General features: G+C 35.5%; 1 protein-coding gene across 1 annotated transcript in view; it reads right to left on the bottom strand.

The window, feature by feature from the left end:
- Nucleotides 1-27,334, bottom strand: part of LOC150102169 (serine/threonine-protein kinase D1-like) — a 250,179-nt gene extending 222,845 nt beyond the window's left edge. Inside the window, exons 1-3 of the mRNA XM_090399630.1 lie at nucleotides 27,208-27,334; nucleotides 13,019-13,174; nucleotides 350-488 (exon numbers count right to left, since the gene is read on the bottom strand). Coding sequence (XP_090255756.1) covers nucleotides 350-488; nucleotides 13,019-13,174; nucleotides 27,208-27,210 — 298 coding nt within the window. The 5' untranslated portion in view covers nucleotides 27,211-27,334. The remainder of the gene's footprint in view (nucleotides 1-349; nucleotides 489-13,018; nucleotides 13,175-27,207) is intronic.
- Nucleotides 27,335-27,793: the final 459 nt, after the last annotated feature.

Here is a 27,793-nt window from a genome sequence, read left to right as displayed (position 1 = left end):
ATGCTAGCTGAACAATCTTGCATAATGGACAACCATGAAACAACTGTCACCTGCTGGATAAAAAGTCAACGTTGCAGGATGGACTTTATCGGCAACAATGTTCAGATATTCTTTGGAGGACACCCAACCTTCCATCAATATCAGGGTCTCATTCCATAACTGGTTATTTTTCCAACAGAAAAAGCCCCACATCATAACCATCTCCAGAACCTTGAGTTATGTTCAGTCTATGTTATCATAGACTATGTTCACTGGTGGTGATCTGCAATGAGTCTTGTGACTCCATGAGGGTTAAGAAAACAATAATAACAAGAAAAAGTAAAAGAAATTATCTTAATTTATAAATTACCTGAAAGTACAACTTCAACTAGAGTACCTTCCATAACATCAGAAGCTGCATTAATTGGTACAAGCATGTTGGAGGAACTATAATTGTGGCGAAAGAGAATCAAACGCTCATTAAGCCTGTTTAATCCATGATCTGGAAACTGTAAGAATATGTATAAATAGGTATAAATTTTTATATGTATGTAAATATGTATAAATAAACAAACAAAAAATCTGTTGAGCACAGATTACAAAAAAAAGGAGGGGAAAAAACAGTCTGTACAAAATACTTTACTATAGATATAATTTTTCTATCATTTGGTTTTAATAATACTCTTTATAAGCTTTTATTATATTTTTGTCAATAAACTAAACAGCAATCCTTCTTTTAAAATTCATTTTAAATCATTTGAAATATATTTAAATGTTTTATTATTATTGTATGGGCTCTTCCATGGAGTCGGAAGATTCATCGCAGGAGACCTAAACTGGGATCGGCTTAACTGGAGATGTACTGCTCTTTGCTGATTGTCTAGTTGGGAAGGGCTAACTACAACGAACCGCAACTACCATCATCACCTACACGAACAGCATCTACCGCCCATCATCACCACTAGTATTTTCATAGATAATCACAAACATCCATGTTCATGGCAGGATTCAAAGCTGCAGCCAAAAGGTTGCAGGCTCAAATCCTGCATCTGAATCAACCAAGGGTTTGAAGAGCAGATACGCTGACCACTTGGCCAACTAGGCCAGCTTAACTGGAGTTACTTAACTTAAATTTAATGCTGTGAAGTGCAAGGTCTTGAAATTTGGTAGCCAAAGTCAGGATGCAGAGTATACAATTAATAGAGAAATTTTGAAGAAGGTGGAGGAGATGAGAGCTCTGGGAGTAATGATGGACAGAGATCACACTGCTAAAATTGTAAGAACATTCCAATGGATTATGGTAATAATGAGGAGGAAATTGACATGCAGAAGGAAAGTGGTTATGGTTCCTTTGTATAAGGCTTTGATCAGGCCACACATTGACTACTGTGCACAGATTTGGTCACCAGGTTTTCAGATTGATGAGGACATAGTGGAGAAGGTTTGTAGTATAAGGAAGGTATGGGAAGAGGAGTGAGGTAAAGGTTCTTTGTATGGAGACTGGTTGGTGAATAGAATACACTGCCTGAATGGTTTGTGAATGTAGACACATGCTGAATCAGTTTTAGGCATGGTTGGATGAGCTTTATGTATGATAGTGTGTTCCTCCCACAATGAGTTTCTCTGACTCCATTGAGGTCAGATGTTAATAATAATAATAATGTATGGTTTCTCTCATAAACAAACACCATTCTGTCATCAATATGGGATTTTTTTTTTTTGCCATTCCTTTATCTAATACTTATAATGTCATTTGCTGTGATGTCAACAGCAAACTTATAATAGTACTGGTTCTACTGTAGTTCATTATAGCATAATCTATGATATAATGGATTTCTTCTAGTCACATAGAATCTAAAATTTAAAAATCCAAACAGATTTTTAGATTTAAAATCTCCTGTGCAGTTCCAACCCAGCATATTTAAATGATTCCATATTTATACCAACATTTCCATGCTTTTGCTTTTTAATTTCAGGTAATGCATCTAGTGTAATAGTTTCTACTTTTTATTGTTACTTATATATATTAGGAGTGCCAAATCATTATCCTTCCATAAATTTTCATGAAAATTATTCCATTCTTTTTAACTTATATCTATTATATCTTTAATTTCCGAATTCAGGTAATTTAAGATTTTATATGTTGATGATTGTGTTTTCTAACTTCCCTTCTCATTTATCTTTACCTAATATCATTCAATTATGATGCCCCTTTTCCCGTGTCATTTATCCCCGCCACCACCACCTTTTACCAAAGCTGTTATTAGCAACCCTACGTTACACTGTTTCATATATTTTTGCATTTTATTTCAATATATTCATTTTCTTCTATATCCTAGTAAATTATCTTTTCTTTTTTACCCTAATGCATTTCATTTTTTTTTTTAATTTGTCTTTATTCTGAGCTATTTTGAGTGATCAACAGGTTATATGTCTAAATGTAAACCCTCTGTAAACTTGGACATTTTTATTATGTTAATTTTTTTTAAATTTCCCATTATGTAATTAATAATAGTTTTATAGTGTCTTGCCTCCAGGAGCATTTAGGTATATTTTTATGTCTATAGAAGAAATCTGCTATTTTCAAATTACCGAATAACCCAAAGTCAATTAATCTTAGTCAACGGTGGTATGATCTTAAACAGCATGTGTAAAAAATACATACAAACTTGAGTGTTGGTTGTTATTCATGACAGTGTTTCACAGTATAAATAACACCAGAGGAAAATAAATAATATATTGATCTTACTGATATTTCAATGCTAAACACAATCTCCAAAGCTGTGAGAACTAAAAAATTTCAGTATGTTAAATTTCAGTTAATGAAACCTATAAACCATAAAACCATCACCTGAAAAATCTGCTCTACAAAAGCATAACATATCCCCACCATTGCTAGCGAATTATAATTAATAGTGAATTATTATTGCAGCCACTTACAGGTAGGTCATAATTTTTTAAGACCCCCCCCCGCTTGGAAAGTGCTTGTTCTAGAATTTGTGACCAGCATCAAACATGGTATCTACGAATAAAATCATCACCTCTTAAGAGCAACATTCCAATTTAGGAAATATTAGGCTTAAAAATCTCATATAACAAACAAAAAACATTATAACCAAAGTACATAAGGAAAAATGCTACTGTCATAATGAAATCAAACAATATAAAAAAAAAGCCTTCTTAAAGACTCCTTTATTATTATTACTATTATTATTATTTAGGCCTCCAAGGAGTCGAAAGACTCACTGCAGGAGGTCCATCCTAGGAAACAAAGTCTATCATACCACTCCTTAAACTCATTGACCATTCTCGCTCTCACCACTCAATCAGGCAATGCATTCCACGGTTCAAACACCCTCCATGCAAAGAAACCGCTCCTCACCCTCTTGCTCACAGTTTCCTTTCGTAACTTCCAGGGATGGCCTCTTGTCATCACTCCTTCCCACTGTTCAACCAAGCGAAAGAACTCCCCAGTGTCAACCCTGTAACCACCTCTCAACAGTTTAAAAGTCTGCGAGGACTTTTAAACTGTTGAGAGGTGGTTACAGGGTTGCCATAAATACATTACTCCCCCCCCCCTTGAGGGGCTCAACTCACCCCAATAGGGACAGGGGAGAAAACTCTATATGAATAAATAAACAGTTTAAAAGTTTCAATCATATCACCTCTCCTTCTATCCACCAAACTCTGCAGTCCACATTCCCTCAGCTGATCCTCATAACTAACATTGTACAGTCCTGAAACTGTCTTTGTTATCTGCCTTTGTATATCCTTTCCACAGTTAATTTATCCCCTTCAAATTCTGGGCACCAAATCTGAGAACAATAGTCTAAGTGTGTCTGATCAGGTTCTTATACAACGGAATGATAACTCTTTTATCTCTGCAGATCAGCGTCCTTCTCATTATTGCAGCAATCCTCTGTGTTACCTTCACCATCTTTGCAATGTCCCTTAAATTTCAGGTTTCTATCAATCATCAACCCCCAGATCTCTTGTCTCCCCTACTTCCTCCAACAGTTTAAATTTGAAAATAGCAGTATAGGTCCTCCAATAGAGTATGCAGCATCCCATTGATTTGTCCCAAACCTCAAAATCTTATATTTTGCTGCATTAAACCGACACCCCCATTCATTTTCCCATCTGTCTAGCTTATTCAAATCCTATCGCAGGACTAGCACATCTGCACTATTACCAATAACTCTTCCCAGCTTCACATCATTTGCAAACAACTGAATATCCCTCTGCAATCCACTGACAATGTCATTGACATAAAGGTTAAACAATATAGGTTGGTACTGAGCCCCGTGGAACCCCACTTTTCCAGACATGTCAAGACTTTTCCAGGTGCAGACTGTGGAACAGACCATGAGTTATTAGTGGCTACGATACATGGGAAACTACGGAAACTGAAAACATCACAAATGTCTATCAGATATGATCTTGGAAACATACCAGTTGAATACAGTATTAGCATACAGAACAGATTCAACACACTCAATTTGTGCGAAAGAGAACCAGATGAACTATGGAAAGAGATTAAAGATATAATTAAAACAGAAGCAAAGAAGAATATTCCAACAATTCGTAAGAAGAAGAAGTAGTCCAAATGGCTGTCAGAAGATACCATCAAAACTGCTCAGGAAAGGAGGAAAATGAAGGCCACAGGAAATTTGAATGCAGAGTTTCAATGACAAGCCAGAAGAGACAAGGAAAAATATTTTAACCAGGAATGCCAACAAATAGAAGACCAAAACAAGAAAGGAAAAACAAGAGATCTTTTCAAAAACATCAGAGAACTAACAGGGAAGTTTAGTGCCAAGGTGATAATATTGAAAAGTAAACACAAAGGATATCTTACAGAAGCTGCAGACATCAAAGAAAGATGGAAAGAGTATACAGAAGACCTTTACAGAAATGACTCCAAAATTACTGAGAAATTAGAAGAGCAGAATTATACACAGGAACCAGTACCAGTGGAAAGTGAAGTGAGGTGGGCACTGCAACAAATATCCAGTAAGAAAGCACCAGGAAGAGATGGAATACCCATTGAACTGCTCAAAGCCCTGGGAGAAAAGGCAGTTAAAATTTTAACAGCTTTATGTCAGCAAATTTGGATCACAACTACATGGCCTAGGGAATGGAAAAAATCAGTTTATATACCTTTATTAAAGAAAGGCGATGCAAGAGAGTGCAAAAATTACAAAACTATAGCAATGATTTCTCATGCAAGTAAAGTCTTACTTAAGATCATTCAGAAAAGACTGGAACCATTCATGAAGAGAGAAATGCCAGGTGAACAGGCAGGATTTCGAAAAGGCAGAGGAACAAGAGATCAAATCGCCAATGTAAGATGGATAATAGAAAGAGCACAGGAATATCACAAAAATGTCCACCTTTGTTTCCTTGACAATAGCAAGGCTTTTGACTCTGTATAGATCATGTGAAACTGTGGAATGTGTTAAAAACAATAAGAGTCCCAGAGCATTTCATTATCCTTCTGAGGAATCTTTATTATAAACAAGAAGCTACTGTCCGAACAGATCTTGGAGAAACTGAGTATTTCACAATAAGTAAAGGGCTGCGACAAGGATGTATTTTATCTCCATACCTGTTTAACTTGTACAGTGAATACATTTTAAGAATGGCAGGGCTGGAGGATTCTTCTGTTGGAATTAAAGTTGGTGGAAGAAATATTAATAATTTGAGGTATGCAGATGATACCACCCTTGCTAGCAGAATGAAAAGAAGATTGAAGGAACTTATTATGAAAGTTAAAGAAGAAAGTGCTAAATATGGTCTTAAACTTAACCCCAAAAAGACAAAAGTTATGGCAACATGTGAACTTAATGATTTTGAAGTAGATAGGGAGAAAATGGAAGCAGTTAACAATTTTGTGTTCCTAGGATCCCAAATTGATAAAGATGGTTATTGTACCGAAGAAGTTAGAAGAAGATTATTACTCGGAAAAATAGCAATGACAAATTTAAGCAAGATCTTTAAAGATAAAGATATTAGCCTCACAACAAAAATCAGAATCGTGAAAGCAATGGTATTCCCTGTGGTGCTGTATGGATGTGAAAGTTGGACCCTGAGAAAGAGTGAAAGAAGGAAGATAGATGCATTTGAATTATGGGTTTGGAGATGCTTACTAAGAATACTATGGACTGCAAAGCAAACCAATTAATCTGTGATAGACAGAATAAAGCCAGATTGCTCTCTTGAAGCTATGATCATCAAGCAAAAATTGTCATACTTCAGACATATTATGTGAGCAAATGATAGTCTGGAGAAGATGATGATGCTTGCTAAAGTTGATGGAAGCAGGAAAAGAGGAAGACCAAGAATTAGATGGGGGGATGGAGTTAAAGAAGCAACTAGAGTGCGCTTGGAGGTTCTGAAAGATATGGTCAGGGACAGATCAGAATGGAGAGTATGTTCGTCGAGTCACCAGGAGTGGGAAACGACTCAATGGATCATAACACACACACACACACATACTGAGCCCTGTGGAACCCAACTTGTAACCCTCTACCTCCTTGAAACTGCCCCACCATACACAACACTCTGATACCTATCGGACAGCCAATCCTGAATCCAGTTGACCAACCTGACATCCAAACCCATGTGTTGCAACTTAAATATCAGCTTATCATGTGGCATCCTGTTCGCTAAATCCAAGAAAATGGCAGTATATGCCTTTCCCCCTCATCTACTGCTCTTGTAACTTTATTATAAAAGGCTAGCATATTACTAAAAAGAGCACCCCCTCACAAATCCATGTCGACTCTCACAGATAACATTACCCTCATCTGCCCAATGTTGTATACGGTCCCTAACTAATTTCTCCAAGATCTTAACAACTACTGATGACACACAAACTGGCCCATAATTAGACACTTCCAGTCTGCTACTGCCCTTATTTAATGGCACTATCTTACCTTCCTTCCATTCCCTGGGCATCTTTCCCATAGCCAGACTTTCACTGAAAAGCCAGGTCAAAGGAGCTGTCAGTTCCTTAGCACATTCTCTCAAAACTCGTGGTGAAATACCATCTAGTCCCACAGCTTTATTGACATCCAGAGTACTCAGTATTTGGAACATGCTCTCCTCCTGCACCTCTAAACCTCGAACCTACCCTCTAGTATTAAAATTTACTCCTCCAGGATGAAATACACCAATAAAGTGTTCATTGAACAATTCCGCTATGTCCTCTGCATCAGTCACTTGATTCCCATTTTTATCCCACAATGTCATTCTTCCACAATCATTTCTCCTCCTACTGGCCACACAGCTAAAAAATTCCCTAGGATTTTCTTTGGATCTTACATGACAGAATACAGATTAGGATCCAACCGAATCTCAAAAGTCTATAAATTACTGAAAAAAGGTTAAATTTTTTGGCCTAAAGAAATTACCAATAAAATTAAACCTTATCATGTCAAACCTCCTTGCTTATATGGGGTCCTAAAAATTCACAAACCCAATATCCCTTCCCATCTATGTCCAATAGTTGTTAGCACAGAACAACTAGCAAAATCATCCTCCCCCCTCATTTATCAAAAATTTTATTCACTTTAAAACCATAATAAAATAAAAAAAAATAAAAAATAAAAAAAAAAAAATCTGAAAACCTGAAAGATTCAGAAATCATGGAGAGCTTTGATATTACTTCTTTGTTAACCAATGTACCACTGACAGAGATTTCATCAAACTATATTTCCCTTATTATATAATTGAGTTATTCAAATTAATTCACCAACTATTCAGGTTAAAGGAAAAATATATAAACAACTAGATGCAACTGCAATGGAATATCCCCCCCCCACCCCTGCAAAAAAAAAAAAAAAAAAATTATGTACAATTTCTATAAAAGCAGGTACTCAAACTACACAAAAACCAACAGTCTGCCTATCCTACATAGATGATGTATTTGTCCAAATTCTGTTTACAGGAAATCCACACATGCCATCACCCATCTCAATAGCATAACATCCTCAAAACACTTGCACAGAGAGCCAATATTTCTGCAAATAGCAAACCTTGCTACTGAACTTAAGGTGTTGATGCAACTTTCCCTCTCCTTCTGCAACCAACATACAAGATCACAGCAAAACTTACCATCTGTTATATTTAAGGTATTGCAGAAAAGACAGCTAGCATCCTATGTAAATATAATCTTCATACCACTTTCAAATGACATGAAGGGTTAGCTTCATCCTCTGCCTCATCCTGGAGTGTGTAGTTCCCTTTACCCGCAACTCTGATTACTTTGGATAGACTGGTAGATCCGTTAAGTTAAGGTTAAAACTGCCTTGAAAAACATAACTACTTCTGGGATCATCTACATAGTAAGTCAAGACTGGCATACCTTGCTCTGGACATTCCTTCACACTAAATGGAAGGCAACAACTATGGTGCGGAGAAGTCACTATACATCTGAGGAACATTATTAGAATCAACATCAGTTATGAAGCATTCACCCCAAGTGCCTCAACAAATATGGCTGCATTAATTTGTCAGGGATATGTGAGACCATCATTTTGATGATGGTCTCACATATTTTTAGCCTGACTTTTCTGAATTAATTTGTTTTTATCCAGTCACTCAAGGATAAAAATAGGAAAAGATCTTGTTAGGATATTAGTTCCTTTTCAGATACAATTTGAACTTTTCTACAACTATGTAATAAGTGCTATGTGTTCTATCATATTTGTAATTTGTTGCTCTGAAGATGGTGATTAGAAATCCAGTGACATAAATAAGAAAAATAAATAAATTATTTTCCTCTGGTGCTGTTTATATCGTGAAGTACTATTAAAAATGTGCAAATGTTAGCATCACAGATATTTGATACCAAGATGGCAAGAAAAAGATGATCTTTTTCCAATAATAATAATAATAAACTAGAGTGACTGATGATTGATTTATTGCAGCAAATAAGATATCTGACAATATGGGAGTCCTAACAAATCACAGACTAATTTGGAAGAAAATTGTTGGTAGGAAGTTAGTAATAATCAGGAGTGGCTCATGCATAGGCACTGCAGCATCCCCAATTTTTCTCAATATATAAATATATTTATTAACTTATTTATATTTGCTTGTAATATTTAATTTTATCATCAACATCCTATACAATTCTCTTATTTTGTATAAAAAATAATAAAAATCCATCTTGTAGCACTTTGGAGGGTGAAGGATGCTAGTAGCACTGTGTTTACCACAGTGTCATATTGCTACGCGCGCAAGCATATGCACGTCATAGTAAGATGCAAGTTAGTAGCGTAACATGGAACTGTCCATCACGCAGTTCCACTGTTGTTTATATGCAGTCTGCACCAGTAGTAGAATGTTCGTAGTGCTTATCATGTTTAATATCAAGAAGGTGGCAAAATATTCTGGAAGTTGTTGAAGAAGCTTAGAAATGGAGGAAAGAGTGCTGTAAAAGGAGTTAGAGATGACATGAAAGCAGGAGAAAAAGATATCCTTGAAGTATGGAGTAATCACTTCAAAAAATTGCTAAATGAAACAAGCAGTGATAGCACAGTGGTAAAAAACACTCAACAGGCATACAGTCAGGAATACATATCCATACTTGAAGTAGAAAAAGCCATCAAAGTCTTGAAATGTGGAAAGGCAGCAGGAGTAGATGACATCTTGTAGCACTTTGGAGGGTGAAGGATGCTAGTAGCACTGTGTTTACCACAGTGTCATATTGCTACGCGCGCAAGCATATGCACGTCATAGTAAGATGCAAGTTAGTAGCGTAACATGGAACTGTCCATCAAGCAGTTCCACTGTTGTTTATATGCAGTCTGCACCAGTAGTAGAATGTTCGTAGTGCTTATCGTGTTTAATATCAAGAAGGTGGCAAAATATTATGGAAGTTGTTGAAGAAGCTTAGAAATGGAGGAAAGAGTGCTGTAAAAGGAGTTAGAGATGACATGAAAGCAGGAGAAAAAGATATCCTTGAAGTATGGAGTAATCACTTCAAAAAATTGCTAAATGAAACAAGCAGTGATGGCACAGTGGTAAAAAACACTCAACAGGCATACAGTCAGGAATACATATCCATACTTGAAGTAGAAAAAGCCATCAAAGGCTTGAAATGTGGAAAGGCAGCAGGAGTAGATGATATTCAACCAGAAATGCTGAAGTATGGTGGTATAAAAGTCTTACAGTGGCTGCACTGCATAGTTCAGAAGGCCTGGAAAGAGGGATGAATTCCCGACGATTGGAGTAGAGCTCTCATAGTACCCAAATATAAAAAGAGAAATAAAACTGAATGTGAGAATTACAGAGGTGTTTCCCTACTGAGTGTTCCTGGTAAGATATATGCAAATATACTTGAGAAACGGTTGAGAAGGATTGTGGAGGAGAAGTTTGGTGGAGAATAAGTTGGATTCAGGCCAGATAAAGGCTGTCAGGATCAGATCTTCACTTTACGACAAATAGTTGAGAAATCATGGGAATATAACAAAGATCTGTATTTTAAGTTTTGTCGATATGGAAAAGGAATATGACAAGGTGACAAGAGAGAAGCTATTCAAAAAAACGCTACAGTTATATGGTGTCAATGGAGCATTATATCAAGCAATACTTAGTCTTTATTTGAGTTGTAACTCAGCAGTTAGAATTGAAGGAAGTACAGGAAGATGGTTTAATGTTAAATCTGGTGTGAGACAAGGCTGTACATTATCCCCTCTGTTATTCATTATCTATATGGATCACATTATGAAGGAAAGTGGTATTAAACATGATATCAAAATTGGAAATGTTATTGTCAGGTCTTTGCTTTATGCAGACAATGATATACTTCTAAATAAATCTGCTACAAGTCTGCAAGATTCCCTGACTAAATTGAATAACTGTTGTAATAGTTATGATATGAAGGTCAGCAATAAAAAGACAAAAACAATGAAAATAGGCATAATCGTTGAAAATGTCAACGATGGAAGAAATCTAATGTGCTATATAGAAGTTGTTAGAGGTCAGAAACATTATTTGTATAGTGTGCAATTCTATGGAACATTCTGCTAACCTTAACAAGGATAGATGCATTAATTTGCCAAAAATCATGTAGACTGTTTTCCTAAGATTAACTCCTATATAACTGTAATACTTCTTGTTTTACAATATTAGAGGGCATCAAATTAGGACTTTTGATCTTTTGTCTATTTCAACTTGAAACTGTTTCGATTGCTCAATGTTGCATGTAAACTAAATATTGCTTGTTCTGAAGTTGATGGTTTGAAATCAAGTAAAATATAAGTCACTTAATAAACATATTTATATTGTTTGCTTGGTGTTGTAACACCATTAAGATAAGTTAGGAATAATGTTCAGAACCTAAGCTTGTCAATTAGATTAGTTTTCCCAGTTTGCTAAAATATGGTACATGTGACATGGAGCCCAATGATACATATACACTTAATGAAGTGACTCAGATCTATTAGAAGGAGGTACAAGAGTTGTTGCATAAAGTAAATAAGAACTGAGCTATAAGAGCTCATGGGATTTCAGCATAGATGGTAAAGAAGTGGTTAGCAGAACTCATTGTGCCCTTGACCTGGATGTACATCAGTCCCAGCATGGGGAAAATTCCACAGGAGGGGAAAGAATGTATGGTAATCAAGGGTGTTGCAAGGACAGATATCTATTCATCTATCAATATCTCCAGCATGTTAACATAAGAACATATGTTCTTATGTTAAAATAAGATCTTATGTTATCATGTTAAAATAACTCTTAATAGCTTTAATTTAAAAAAAAAAAAAAAAAATGTAATTAGCCTTATAAGTGACTTCGATGTAACATACCTCAACAAGAGTATGAGCATGTAACCTCTCTGTCTGACTGCAGAGAACCAAAAACCGGTTAATCCTGTATATGAGATTGTTATGTTTACAATATAAAAAAAAAAAAAAAAAAAAAAAAAAAAAAATATCTCCAGCATGATGGTGAAAATTTTGGAAAAGATAGTGATGAGAGCTTGTGTACAGAAATGGTTGACAGAATCTAAACTCTGAATACAGAGAATCTATATGCTGCTGTTCACTTACAACGAACAGCATGGGTTTATTAAGGGAAGGCCATGTTTGAGTAATGTTATGGCAAAGCTAGAGAAGAGGAATGGATATACCATGACATTATTGGATTTTTACAAAGGCTTCTGACAATATACAATGTGGAAGACAGTTGTATAAGTTGGAGTATTAACAATGAATTATAAGTTATTCCTTTTTGATAAGAGAATGGCTGACTGACAAGTATCAAAAAGTGGTATATTAGGAGGATGGGAGAGGAGTCTGCATGAATTAAGATGACCAGTGGAATACCTCCAGTGATCAGTTCTTGTCTACTGTCATTCATTCTGTACATGAATGACACTAAGAGGAATTTGACAGGAGACATACAGGTAATCAACTGACAGGTTGAACTTATAGAAGGTTTGAATATGCTGGAACTGTGGGCAAGTGAAAATGTATACCAGTTCAATTTTTATGTATAATGTATAGTAAATGTATAAAATCATACACTTTAGTGAGATGAGATTTCCAACGGTATATTACATAGGGTCATTGATCCCACCAATGTAATATACCACTGGAAACTGATCAGGCCAGGAATCTTGGAATTTTGATACACAAGAAGCTGAAGTTCAAGCTTCATATACCAAGGATTGCTATGTGATGCTACTCACAAAAGACAATAGCAATGTTGAAATGAACATTGATAAGGAATGTCTTTTTTTTTTTTTTTTTTTTTAAATAAGGCAATGATATATGACTTCACCTCCTTGACTATTGTGGATTCATATAAGTTAGAAAGATCTGGGTTCAAATTCCATCTGTGATACAAAGAACCTTTATGGAAGCTTTAAGTGAAGGCGAGTTAGTCTGTCTCTCATATAAAGTTTTTCATCATGCATCATAATAAAAAAATTAATAATTTTGAATACAAGGCCTTTTTATCAAACAAAAAAATAATTTAAGCACTAAAAAAATGAACACACTCATCTTATTTACAATATACTTACTTTTTTGTCAATGAAGTTACAAGCTAAATCTTTTAGAGATTTTAAATTTAATTCACCCACATCTACTGTAATAGTGTCTCTTATCATTCCAGATTGCAACATAAAAGAAACCTCTTTGGGAAAATTTAACACCGGGGGCTCCATCTTGTTGAAAGACTAATAAAAACAAAACAGTTATTTTTTTAAATAATTTAATTTGAAAACAAGAACAGCAAGAAAAGGATATGTTTTTTTTTTTAAATATACCTGAAATGATTGCAATTTCAAATAAATAAAAATTTTAAGTGAAAAAAATCATGTTGTGAGCATGACAAAGCTGGCCAAATGACATGCATTTGGCCAGCCATGCTGATAGAGTGCTTAAGGATTCCAACCTGGTCTGTAGATCTGAATCCCATTACAGCATGCATCTTTGTGAATGTCTCTTTAAGTTGGTGTTATTGATTTCTATTACCTAGCTTGTCATTATCCTGCTTACTGAAGATCTAAAATATCTTATAAGGAAAAAATGCTGCATTTGGTCTGCACAGCAAGATTTCTGGCTGTGCAGACCAAATGGATTTCCAAAAATGGTATACTGTATCATTCAATGTTCAACTTTTTTTTGTGGGTGAACTGTCATTAAAAAAAAAAAGTATGTGTGTATCACACACTTTTCACACACACACACACCAGGATTTCATCGGTCAATGTTTCATGTAAATAAACATGTCTACAAAAGAAAATGTGTGTCGTTTTAATTCCTTAACAAAATTGAAACTCGCCTGCTACTTTTATTAATGCTTTTATTAATTGTATTAATAACAACATTATTATTAACTTATTATTATGATTTCCTAATGTGACAAGCAACATAAAATATGACTGTGTCAAATCATTCCTTTAAGTAGTATTAAAACAGTAGCATTCACAGCATAAAATAATGATTTTATAAGTAGATAAATAAATTTATTCCTCAACATTCAACCTACTTAATGAGATTATCCTCATGAGTGTGAATACATATAGTCAGAGCTCCAGAAATCAGCAAGAAGTAGCGAGTGAATTTTCAATCTTGTTCTGAATGCATTTAAAATTTTTTTTTCCATTTTAAAACAACATTTCATTCACTGTCAAGTTATTGATGAAGGGTGGCATCCAACAAATTTATTAAAGCATTTTATTTCCAGACAGTTGAAAACAAGCCTTCCAAGATCAGAAATCCTTAATTTGAACACCACAGTATTCATTTTTTAAGAATCACAAAAATAGTGCAATTCTAGTTGTTCTCTAAATCATGACATAAAGCTATTATTTTCACTTTCTTCTATATTTCATTCTATGTGAAAGACTACGAAAAAACGAAAAGTGATTAACAACTAAACGTGCTGTATCTTCTCCCCCCCCCCACAAGTTGCTCTGTTGACACATAACTGATAACTATTCAACGTAAAATCTGAAAATTCCCTCATAGCAGTATTACAGTGTCCTTTTCACTGCATGCATGCTCAATATGCATTGCATTTCCAGTTTCACTTCAGTCATGAAGAAAAAAAAATATAAAAATGAGCTGCCATGTTATATTACAAGAATTTACTTGAAATTAGTAAATCTCTCACACTTAAAGTGTATGAGAAAGCAAGAAAGTTTTTCATATCATGAATACATTTAAATTAAATTACAGTTATCATTTCCAATAGAGAAATTTTTAAACAAATCAATGCATTCATTTATTATTATTATTATTATTCCTGACACCTCCAAGGAGTCCAAAGACTCATCGCAGGAGGACACCTACAACTTTAGTTCAATATTAACCTCACACACGTATATACAGGATGGATGATATATGCTATTGACAATCCATTATTTAAAAAAAAATTATTGCGCACAGTATAATTTTCAAAAAATACTCACAGCATAATTTCTTTAACAAATTACACTCCAGTATTCACATTTTTACTAACCATAAGGTCTGACACCAGCTGGTAAAAAAGAGTGAACATTTTAATTATAGAGGGGAAAAAAAAGATTGCATTAATATACAGTTCCAAAGTCATAAACAGTAAATATATATAATATTTAGAAAATAAACTGGTAATTATAAGCACAAAAAATTAAATTAATATAATCATCATCATCATCAAATTCCTGCTATGTACCACAAGGGGTGTACAGGATATGATAGCACTACATGAAAAAAATTACATCATTATTAATTTCCTATCTACAATTTTCCTCCAAATCAGTCTGTTACTTGTCAAGACTCTAACATTATCAGATCTTATATTTCTATTGTCTAAGGCACTTTGTACCGTATCAATCCACCTATATCTTGGTCTTCCTCTGGGTCGTTTTCCTGCCAACCTGGCAGAGAACACTTGTTTTGCTAATCTTTCCTCTCCCATTCTATTTAAGTGACCATACCACCTGAGATTAGCTCTGCTAATGCATTCCTGGATGCTGACAATGTCAAGTTCTTTCCTAATATCCTCATTTTTAATATGATATTGCCATTGATGCCATCTGTTCACGCCTCTAATCTTTCTCAGGACTCTCATATCTGCAGTCTCTAGTCTTTGGTCAAGTGTTTTACTTCTGACCCAGCTCTCAGATCCATAAGTTAAAACTGGTTTGAACACTGTCTTGTATACAGCTAATTTAGTGTTCCGACTAATTTCTCTCTTATTCCATATGAATTTATTCAATTGACTTCCCGCCATACCAGCTTTGCTGATTCTGTCGTCTATTTCTATATTTAATTTACCATCTTCAGTAAAAATCGTGCCTAAATAGCTGAAATGTTTTACGTGTTCCACAGGTTCTCCATTCACAATGTAGTTGACATTTTCAATGATTCTGTCTATTTTCATTGTCTTTGTCTTTTTATTGCTGACCTTCATACCATATCTATTACAACAGTTATTCAATTTAGTCAGAGAATCTTGCAGACTTGTAGCGGATTTATTTAGAAGTATAACATCATCCGCATAAAGCAAAGAGCTGACATTAACATCTCCAAGTTTGATATCACGTTTAATACCACTTTCCTTCATAATGTGATCCATATAGATAATGAATAACAGAGGGGATAATGTACATCCTTGTCTCACACCAGATTTAACATTAAACCATCTTCCTGTACTTCCTTCAATTCTAACTGCTGACTTACAACTCAAATAAAGAATTGCTTGATATAATGTCCCGCTGACACCATATAACTGTAGCGTATTCAATAGCTTCTCTCTTGGCACCTTGTCATATGCCTTTTCCAAATCGACAAAACTTAAATACAGATCTTTGTTATATTCCCATGCTTTCTCGACTATTTGTCGTAAAGTGAAGATCTGATCCTGACAGCCTCTATTTGGCCTGAATCCAGCTTGTTCTTCACCAAGCTTTTCTTCCACAATTCTTCTCAACCGTTTCTCAAGTATACTTGCATAGATCTTGCCAGGAACACTCAGTAGGGAAATACCTCTGTAATTCTCACATTCAGTTTTATTTCCCTTTTTACATATGGGTACTATGAGAGCTCTACTCCAATCATCGGGAATTCGTCCCTCTGTCCAGGCCTTCTGAACTATGCAGTGCAGCCACTGTAAGACTCTCACACCACCATACTTCAGCATTTCTGGTCGAATATCATCTACTCCTACTGCCTTTCCACATTTCAAGCCTTTGATGGCTTTTTCTACTTCAAGTATGGATATGTATTCCTGACTGCATGCCTGGTCAGTGTTTTTTTACCACTGTGCTGTCATCACTGCTTGTTTCATTTAGCAGTTTTTCAAAGTAATTACTCCATACTTCAAGGATATCTTTTTCTCCCGTTTTCATGTCACCTTTATCATCTCTAACTCCTTTTACAGCACTCTTTTCTCCATTCCTAAGCTTCTTCAACAACCTCCAGAATATTTTGCCACCTTCTTGATATTTATTTTCTATATTCTTGCCAAAGTCCTCCCATGACTTTTGTTTAGCTAGTTTTACACAGTGTTTAGCATTCTTGCATTTCTCTCTATATTCTCTAAGAGCACAAGCTGACTTATTTGACAGGAACTTTTGATATGCTTTCTTCTTTTCCTTCACTGCCTCTTTAACTTCCTGTGTCCACCATGGAGTTCTGATTTTTTTATCCTTACAGACAACCTAACCACATGCCTCTCTGGCAGAATCAATCAGAGTTTTCTTCAAGGCTTGCCACTGAATCTCCAAGGTTCCTGTTCTCAAACTCTTTCATTTTTTCTTCAATAATCTTTGTGTATTTTAGTCTACAGTTCGCATCTGAGAGCTGCTCAACTTTTATTCGCTTTAAAACTTTCTTACATGTTATTCTTTTTAATATGAAATTCAATTTTATCCTGCTCAAGACTAAATAGTGATCACTTCCAATTTCAAATCCTCTGTACGCTCTGGTGTCCTGCACCAGGGGGAAAACATCACTATCAACAATAACATAGTCAATGAGACTTTTCTTATTCCTAGCCTCTTCTCTCCATGTGAATTTGTGCACATTTTTATGTTGGAACATGGTGTTAGTAATAACCAGTCCATGTCCTGAGCAGAAATCCAACAGATATTTGCCATTATTATTAGCTTTGCTCTTTTCTCCAAATTTTCCCAAAATATTTTTGTATGTCTCACAATGATTTCCTACTCTGCTATTTAGATCCCCAACAAGGATCAACTTTTCATTTTTCATTGTGTCAGTGGCTTTTTCTAAAGCCTCAAAAAATTCCTCCACTTCTACCCTAGTAGAACCTTCTGTGGGACCATTGGCACAAATAAGTCTCATTGTCCAGTTCCCCATTCTCATATTTGCCCACATTACTCTACTTGAGACTGATTGCCATTCAAGAAGATTAGCCTCGTATTTTGTGTTGAATACTATGGCTACTCCTAAATTAATATAAATAAACATTAATTAATTAATATAAATAAATGTATGCACAATATAATTAAATCTGTAATACATCTTATTTTTCAAAATCTTTGTCCCTTAATTAGGTGTGCAATAGCATTGTCCTACGCTTATTTCACAGCTCACAATATGAATTAGCTTAGTGTAATTAAATGGTTGAAAATTTTACATAATGCAAATGCTTTTTAATACTACTGTTCTATAAAAAATACAAATATCTTTGAAGGTAAGTAGCTCTACAAGGGATGCTACTTATTTTGTTTTTCGTGAGTGTTAATATTTGTCTTTTCCTATTAAACTATTACTTATAGTTAATTTATATAAAGTAACCATTCATTATGAACCATAAATAAAAGATCCAAACCAAGTTGCAATGAATTGTGTTGTGGTGCACATTTTAAACACACATTAAAGAAAAGCATATTTCTATATAATTACATGTAATCTATAAAGAGAATTATGGAATATATTACTTTGTTTTGTCATCATAACATTTATATTTTTGGAACATCACCTAAAACAATATTTATATAAAGTAGACTGATACCCCGAACAAGTAAAAATTTGTAACCAATAGATTTAAGTTGCATTTCTGAGTTGCATATACTAAATTAGCCATTCCTTACATTATTATTATATGGGCAATGGGCACCTCCATAGAATCCGAAGACTCATCGAGGGGGCCCAATCTATCACATATATCTTGAACCCATTAACAGAGACAAAGTACTCGCAACTGACTCTGGCACCCATTTCACTCATTCACAACTCACCAAGCAAAAAATCTAGTCCTCACACCCCTGCTAACCACACCTTTATTCAACTTCCAGGGATGACCCTTTGTTCCGGACCCTCTAGCCAAGTGTTGAAACATTTCCCCTGCATCTATCCTATAAAACCCTTTAAGCAACTTAAATGTTTCTATCATATCCCCTCTTTTTCTTTTCTCAACCAACTTCTGCAATCCACACACCTTCAATCTATCCTCAGAGTGAACATTCCACAGGCCACTCACCATCTTGGTCACTCACCTCTGAATCCTCTCCACCACTACTTTCTCATCCCCAAGAAATCCAGGGAACCAGACTTGAGTACAGTAATCCAGATGTGAGCATATCAAGGTCTTATAAAAAGGAATAACAACTTCTCTATCTCTACTTCTTAATGTGTTCTTCAATACCCAAGTAATCTCATGGGCTACCTTAGCAATATGTCCTCCAAACTTGAACTCTCTGTCTACCACTACCCCTAAATCTCTAGCTTCATTTATTTCCTGGAGTACAGTGTTATATATGTGATACACAGCTTGTAATCTATTTATTCCAAAATGCACAACTTTACATTTCTCCACATTAAACTGACACACATTATCTTTTGCCCACACTGACAGCCTATTTAAATTGTCCTGCAAGCTCTCCACATCACCTTAATTAACTATTACTCAATCCTATTTTTGCATCATCAGAAAAGAACTGAATATTTTCTTTCAGGTTACTTCCTATATTACTTATAGGAAATGTACAAATTAAACAGTAACGGTTCCAGCACTGAACCTTGTGGCACATCACTAGTCACCTATTTTCATCTTGTTTCTTCCTCTCCATATACCACTTTTTGATATTGGTCCAGCAGTCACACTCTTATCCACTTAACCTGCTTCATATTCATCTCCGTTTGTTCTAATTTGCGTAACAGCATTCCATGTGGTATTCTGTCAAATGTCTTGGCAAAATCATCGTGCAGTCATTTCCTCAATCCAACTAAGTGACACTATTATAAAAAGTTAGTAAATTACTAAGGCATAACTGACTATTCACAAAGCCATGTTGACCCTCATATTATTATATTTTTATCTACCCATTCTTGAATTCACTTTTTTTGACCAATTTTTCTAGTACTTTTACACCACACATGAGATACTGTTTGGTCTATAATTTGCTACTGCAGTCTTAACACCCCTCCCCCTTATGCAAGAGAATTATTTTGCCCTCTTTCCACTTCCTTGGAACTCTACCAGAACTCAAACTTAAAGAGTCCAGTTAAAGGTATTGCCAGTTCCCTTGCACATTCTCACAAAACCCTAGCTGATATTCTATTTAATCCAACAACTGTATTTACATTGAGATTCTGCAATACGTAAGAACCTCCAATTCATCCATCTTTGTTCCCACATAAGTGTCTGAGAGGTGGTTAAAGCACTAATTTCACTAGGAGGATATACCCTTGCAAAGTGGTCACTCAGTAACTCAACTATTTGATCTGATTCTGTCTCTTCGTGACCATCATCACTCATTAAGGTTAATCTTCCATAGTCATTCTTCCTCTTACTTGACACATAATGAAAGAACTTTTTGGGATTTCCTGCCTGCTTGGCTAGATTCTTTTCATAATCTGATTTTCTTCCTTGCCATACTGATCACTTTTCTTACCTCAGCCTCATACTGTTCATGAGTTTGCTGGTCACCTTTCTCTTTATATACCCTCCATACCATTTTCTTCTTCTGTAGCTCATACTTAATAATATTACTCATCCATCTTACTCCTACCTGATTAACCATCCTTACCCAAGGTATACCATTTAATACTGCTTCCTCTAGATGACCCTTAACTATATCCGATGCACTACTAACATCCTTACCCTGCAGTGTTTTATGCCATGGTACAGATTTAAGCTTCTTCCTATGCATGTCATAATCACCTGCCTTGTAGTTCTACAAATACCCCTTCTTGATAGAATATTTCTCATGTTTTAAAATCTCCCAAGTCAAGACCGCATGGTCACTTTCTCCAATTAGAAGCAATGTTGTCACCAAGAGCTATCCATAACCAAGGTGATGGTTATGGATAGCTCTTGGTAGGTTCAATACACTGCCACTCCTAGTCCCCTAAATATGCGGCCTTAAGTAATTATCTCTTAGCAGGTGTATAAATTCTATTTCCCTCCTGCCAGGTGATCTTTCTTCCTTCCGGTCTATATCTCCATAGTTGAAGTCCCCCATAATAATCACTCGAACTGTATCCATTGTACTAATTTGGCGATACATGCCTTCCAGATCATCTGTGGAACTCCCAGGCTTATAGCAACACCCAACTGTATATTTTGTCTTACTAGCCTTAATCTCACACCAGATTGCTTCAAATGAACAGCCACCCTCCTACCTGTCCTGTCTCTTATTCTTTTTGACTCCAATTTATTTGCTATCATCAGCAGCACTCCTCCCCACAACCTATCTTCCCTGAAAATACTAAACCTTTCACTTTCAATCCCTGTAACTCCATCATCTGCTGTTAGCCAAGTCTCACTAATGTCTTTAACTTCTGGTGAGGTTGCACTAACTAATGCCAAAAACTTCTCCCTCTTGTTCCTGATACTTCTGGCATTAGTATATACAAAAATGCAGCATCCCTTTAGTTCCCCACCCACCTTTACTTTCTGAATTGACTACCCAATTCAATATTTTTACTTGAGAGACAAGATTCCTCACTTGGTTATTGTGTGAAGGCACTTCCAGGGTGCCTTCACACAAACTCACTTGCTTCCACCATAATTAAGTTTCCCTGAATTTGTGCCTCAGCATGTTCGGTGAGCAAAGCACTCTCTAGACATTTAACACCAAAACCATTTAGATGCAGTGCATCAGCATTGTACAAATCCTTATTTCCAACAGAGATCACAGATCCACAAATTCTACATCATTCCTTTTGCACAATATACATATAGACTCATTGGCTATCAATGCCCTCCTCCTCAGTTTGCCTCTATCATAGTGTGGTAGAAGACTTACAATTTTCACCTTCTCGCCATTCAGTTTTGCCTCTTCCAGCAACTCCTTTACATCCTCCCTCATAGAATACTTCTTGTCTCTCAAATCATTTGTACTAACCAAGACAATCATTTCCTTTGACTTATCATTTTGCATTTGAGTGATGAAGCTAATATCATGAATTTCTGCAACTGGGAAACACGATTTTTTCATACTTTCATTAAGTAGTCCCCTGATCAGCGAGTCTCCATACATAATTTTCTCCTTAGCTTGTTTTTCTTATTTGTTTGGTCCATCTTTATTATTTCTTCAGATCACCTTCTTCTTTCTCATTTCAGTCCTGCTAATCTCTTACCACCTCTGCAATTTTTCAATACTGGCACTTTGTTCTATGAAGGATAACATTAAAGTGTGCTATTTCTTTATTAATGTCCATTTTGTTCTCCTCCATTTCCACAGTCGCACATTTGACATTAATAACATCATTTTCCATTCCACTGTCAGTATTTGCTGCATTCTCGTCACCTAACAGACACTTTTGAAACACTTAATACATACTCTCTCTCTCTCTCTCCAGTTTCCTTTCACATATTCTTTAATTTTCTTGATGAATACATATTACACATACTGCACTGAATAAAATCCCACAAATTCAAATCACTGGACAACATGGTCTTTGCCACCATTGTTCGTCGTGTTGGTGCCATGCTGACAATCACAATAAAAATGTTATATAAAGATACTAAATACTCTAAAAATGCAAAAATCTACTCTAATATACTATAATACACTAAGAAAAAACATGATAAAGTAGATAAAAATCATTAATTTTACACGAGCGCTAAATTACAAGACCACTCGCAATTATGAGAATATCTAAAAGAATAAATACTATAAAAAACATATATTAAGGCTCCATTTAAATTACTCATTAGATTAAAAAAATTTCTCAGCTGCTCAAAGATCCCCTTGCTCTCTTACCCATCAAGTTGTATATCAAATCTAATGCACCTGTAACTTACCTTATATAAGGAAACCAGGGTGCACAACACAAATAGGAAAAGAACACAAACAACACATAAAATTTCTTAATTATGGAAAATCAGGCCTTTCTAACCATGCACTTGAAAAAATATGCCTCTCATTCCTTACACTATTTCAAAGCTTGGTGCATAATAGAAAATTCAAGACACCTGTAAGATGCTAATCCATCACCCTAATCTCAACAAGAATAATAGCCTAGAATGACTTCATTCAGTGTGCCATTTACAGAAAGATTCATGCGTTTTTCTTCAGGAATGAGCAGTGCACACTGAACAAGCTGATTGTAGAAGTCAATTCCTATTTGCCAAATATCAAGAATGATGCTTTATTGGATGATTGAGGATCATTGGTACAGATACATAAAACAGCAATGTGCATTAGCCTTCACAGAACAAGAGGATGTAATTGCTTGGCAACATCGATAACCTAAAGTGAGGAGGAATATGCACCTTCCTTGTGGTGAGTGGACCACAATCTTAAAGTATAATAGAGCATAGATTGCTTTCAGCCTGATGATTAAATGCTTGTTTGCCAGGACTCCTGGATAGTTTCTTCCAGACTGATGATCTAATGTGTCCTGGATTTGACAGAGAATTTCAGCCATCAGAATTTCATTGTGCTGGTCAGACATCAGTTATATTAGTGTTTCAGGCTTCTTTTCAAGATACTTCAAGTATCCATACTTGAAGTAGAAAAAGCATGTGGAAAGGCAGCTGGAGCAGATGATATTCGACCAGAAATGCTCAAGTATAGAGGTATAAAAGTCTTACAGTGGCTGCACTGCATAGTTCAGAAGGCCTGGACAGAGGGATGAATTCCAGATGATTGGAGTAGAGCTCTCATAATACCTATATATAAAAAGGGAAATAAAACAATGTGAGAATTGCAGAGGTATTTCAATACTGAGTGTTCCTTGTAAGATTTTATTATTACGGGCAACTCCAAGGAGTCAGACTCATCAAGGGAGGCCCTAAACATCATGTCCATCACAACTATTCGACATTCACACAGTATCTATCATACTTTGCCTTGAACTCATTCACTGTCATAGCACCCACAACAGACTCTGGCAGCTTATTCCACTCATCCACCACTCTAAAAGTAAAAAACCCAGCTCTAACACCTTACTAACCATACTCTTGCCCAGCTTCCATGGATGTCTCCTAGTCCTCTCACCACCAATCTTGTTCTCAAAAATATCCTCTGAATCAATCTTATAGAAACCCTTCATAAATTTGAATGTCTCAATCATATCTCCCCTTTTCCGCCTATCAACCAATTTCTGCAACCCACAAATCTTCGACCTGTTTTCATAAGGTTCATTCCATAGACCTGTTATCATCTTGGTCACTTGCCTCTGGATCCTCTCAACCATCTCCCCATCAAGAAGAAACCGAGGTGACCAGATCTGGGCACAGTAATCAAGATGGGGTCTTATCAGGGCTCGATACATAGGAACAATAACTTGTTTATCTCTTGTCAAAGTATTCTTCCGCATCCAAGTGATTTGATGAGCTGATTTAGCTCATCAAATCACTTATGCCACTTATGCGATGTGCCCACTAAACTTCAACTTCCTATCCACCAACACCCCCAAGTCCCTGGCCTCATTAATCTCTTGGAATACAATTCCACCAATGTGATATACTGCTGCTAATTTTTTCACCCCAAAATGCATAACCTTACATTTTGCCACATTAAATTGACATCCATTCTCCTTAGCCCAGACCTCCAATCTATCCAAATCAGCCTGCAAAATTTTGACATCTTCTGCATTCACTATTGCCCTACCCAACTTAGCATCATCAGCGAACAAATGAACCGTTCCTCTCAGATCCTTCCCTATATCGTTAATGAACAAATTAAACAGCAGTGGTCCAAGAACAGAACCCTGCGGCACACCACTAGTCACAAGCCATCTTTTGGACTCTACTCCTGAGTAAACTACTCTCTGATATCTCTCCATCAACCACCCTCCTATCCATCTCACCAACCCTATATCCATTCCTATATGATTTGATTTGTATTATGGGATAATGAGGCAATTGATGTGGAGTCAACTGTCTATATATATATATATATATATTGTTGAAATTAGGATTTACTCGGGATGTACACATTTATAAAAATAAATTTAACTGACTAGAACCCAAGAAAGTATAACAAAAACCTTTAATACATCACAACTAGTTTCATCGGTGCTCCGACTTCTTCAGGTGAGAAATAAAAACATAAGATATAAAATAACACGGTAAAAAATGAACTTTACAGCTTAATAAAAAGCAGAATAGTAACAGTCATATTTGAATAGGTGACCGCGTGCTACCGTTGCCATGAATAGAATGTGTGCAACAGCTAATTTTTGAGCGCCAGTACTGGATTACTGCAATATGGGAATCAGGCAAATTGTAGCTAAGATTATTGTTTAAATGTGAAGGGTCCAGAACTATTTCTTTTGATTCGATAATTCTTCTTTCGAATTCATCCTTGCAAATATATAAATTAGTAGTGCGTTCCCAATCAACTTGATGTGGCTGTTCTTTTAACTGAATCACTAAAAGCTCTTGAAACCCAGGGAACTAAAAAATCATATATTGAAGCACTAAAACATATTTACAATAATGCAACTTCTGTAATTAAATTATATAAAAACAGTGAAAAGTTTCCAATACAAAATGGCATCCGGCAAGGCGATACCATGTCTTCCAAATTATTTGCAGCTGCACTAGAGGAAGTCTTTAGAAGCCTTGATTGGGAAACAGAAGGAATAAACATAAATGGAGAAACTACGAAAAATCAAATGCTTTTTCGTAGTTTATATAGGCCAAATTTACAGGTTTATTGTATTCAACTGATTTTTCAATGAGCTGTCTTAATTTATGAATATGGTCCAAAGTATTGTAATTCTTCCTAAATCCAGCTTGTTCACAGGATTGCATTTCCTCAAGTTTAGATTTTATTCTATTATTTATAATTTTTGTGAAGACTTTATATATGGTGGGGAGTAGCCTTATAGGTGTGTAGTTTTTAATTTCTTCCTTATTGCCCTTTCTAAAAATTAATATTACAAGTGAATTGTTCCAATTTTTTGGAATCTTTCTCTGTTTTAGGCATTTATTAAAGAGTTCAGCCAGCTGTTTGATGACAGGGCTTCCTCCCAGTTTTAAGAAGTCTACCATAAGTCTACTGGCCAGCCTGGCTGGCCAAGTGGTTAGCGTATCTGCTCTCCAGCCAAAAGGCTGCGGGTTGGAATCTCGCCGTGGGCATCGATGTTTGTGATTGTCTATGGAAATGATAGTGGTGGTGGTCGGCGATAATGGCGTTGGTGGATTGAGTGGTGGAGACAGAGTTGTAGAGTAGGTACCCTCCCTCAATGAGTCTTTGGACTCCCTGGAGGTGTCAAATAATAATAATTCCATCTTCTGCTGGGGCCTTTCCATTCTTCATCTCCCATAGTGCCATATCCACTTCACCTTGTAAGATCTCAGGAGGCATTGTGTTCTTCCTCACTCAAGTTATCCATAGATGATTCTTGAATGTCTCGATCTTTGTCTTCATAGAGTTCAGTATAAAATTCCTGAATTCTTTTGATTATTGCATCTTTATTTTTTTTATAAGTTCACCATTTTTTTCTCTTACAGCAGCTATTTCCTTTGTTCCAGCTGATAATGATCGTCTTCGGACCTTCATATTACTATTGTTTTCTATCGTTTCTTTAATTTTCCTGTATTATACGATCTAATTTCATGTTTCATCCTTTTACGTATAGTTTTACAAATTTCCGCATATTCTATTTTATTGGTGTCATTCAATTCTCTTTTCATATCTCTTCTTTTCTTCATCAGATCTAAGGTTCTTGTCTTAGATTTTCCTCTCTTTGGTGCCTTTTTAAACCTCCTATTTCTAGTGCACAATTCAAGATAGATTTTGTTAAGATTTCATTAGCATCATTGATGGTAGTAGCTGTCAACTTTTTTAGTTCATTTTTGAATGATTCTGTATAACAGCTTTTATTGTGGTAGAGGTTTTGTAGATTCACTAAATTGGACTTTTTTTTTTCCGTTCCCAGTTTTTGTTGATCCATACTTTTGCCCAGAGTTCAGTATAAAATTCCTGAATTCTTTTGATTATTGCATCTCCATTTTTTATGAGTTCACCATTTTTTCCTCTTACAGCAGCTATTTCCTTTGTTCCAACTAATATTTGTCTTAGGACCTTCATATTACTATTGTAATATGAAGGTCCTAATAAAAAAAAAAATCTCCAGGTTCTGTATTTCATTATAACAAAAGAAAAAGAATAATTAATAAATAAAAAAGTTATTAAATGCTTAAATATCTTTGTAAGTTATAGGCCATCCAGTAGAAATTATCACAAGTGTAATTGACAAATAGCACAGAAAGAAGAGATAGGAAAAAAGTGTGGAGGGAAGGTGTGAAGCAAAACAGGAACTTTATATATCACTTATTAAGACATACCATATATAAGGAATTTAAGCTTTATCATTACAATTCTGGATATGTGTTGGCCTGCAAAACGAAGATCTGAGTTCTGAAGGAAATTTTATAATTCATATCTCCTCTCATGTCAATCTTCTAATAAACCTATGAGACAAAAGAAAACAAGAAAATCATGAAAAGCTTGTGAAACATGAAATATTCTAAAATATAAAATTTAATACTAAAATATAAAATCACATCCACAGCCTCCTCAATTGAGCCTTCAAAAAAATAAACTGCCAGAATACTATATCACACTGCATGCTCATTACATAATGTAAATCCCAAATATTCCTTGTTGGCCATGTGGTTAGCATATCTGCTATCCAACCAACAAGCTGCTGATTCAAATCTCACTGTGTGCATGGATGTTTGTAATTGTCTTTAGGAGGGAGATGAATTTTACTGCCGTGTGAAACTACCACCCCACTTAATGGATGGATGGTCAGAAGTGGCTTCAAAAAGTTTGATGTTGGGTCTCAAGAGGAGGGTTTATTTCTGGACTATGTAAAAAATAAACAGAAATACAACAAATATATAAAATTAACAGAAATAGGGGAAAAAA

Source organism: Typopeltis vanoorti, chromosome 10, assembly GCF_054136105.1.
Source record: "Typopeltis vanoorti isolate ZY-2024b chromosome 10, IOZ_Tvanoo_1.0, whole genome shotgun sequence".
Classification (NCBI taxonomy): Eukaryota; Metazoa; Arthropoda; class Arachnida; order Uropygi; family Thelyphonidae; genus Typopeltis; species Typopeltis vanoorti.
This window is presented reverse-complemented; position numbering and strand designations above follow the sequence as displayed.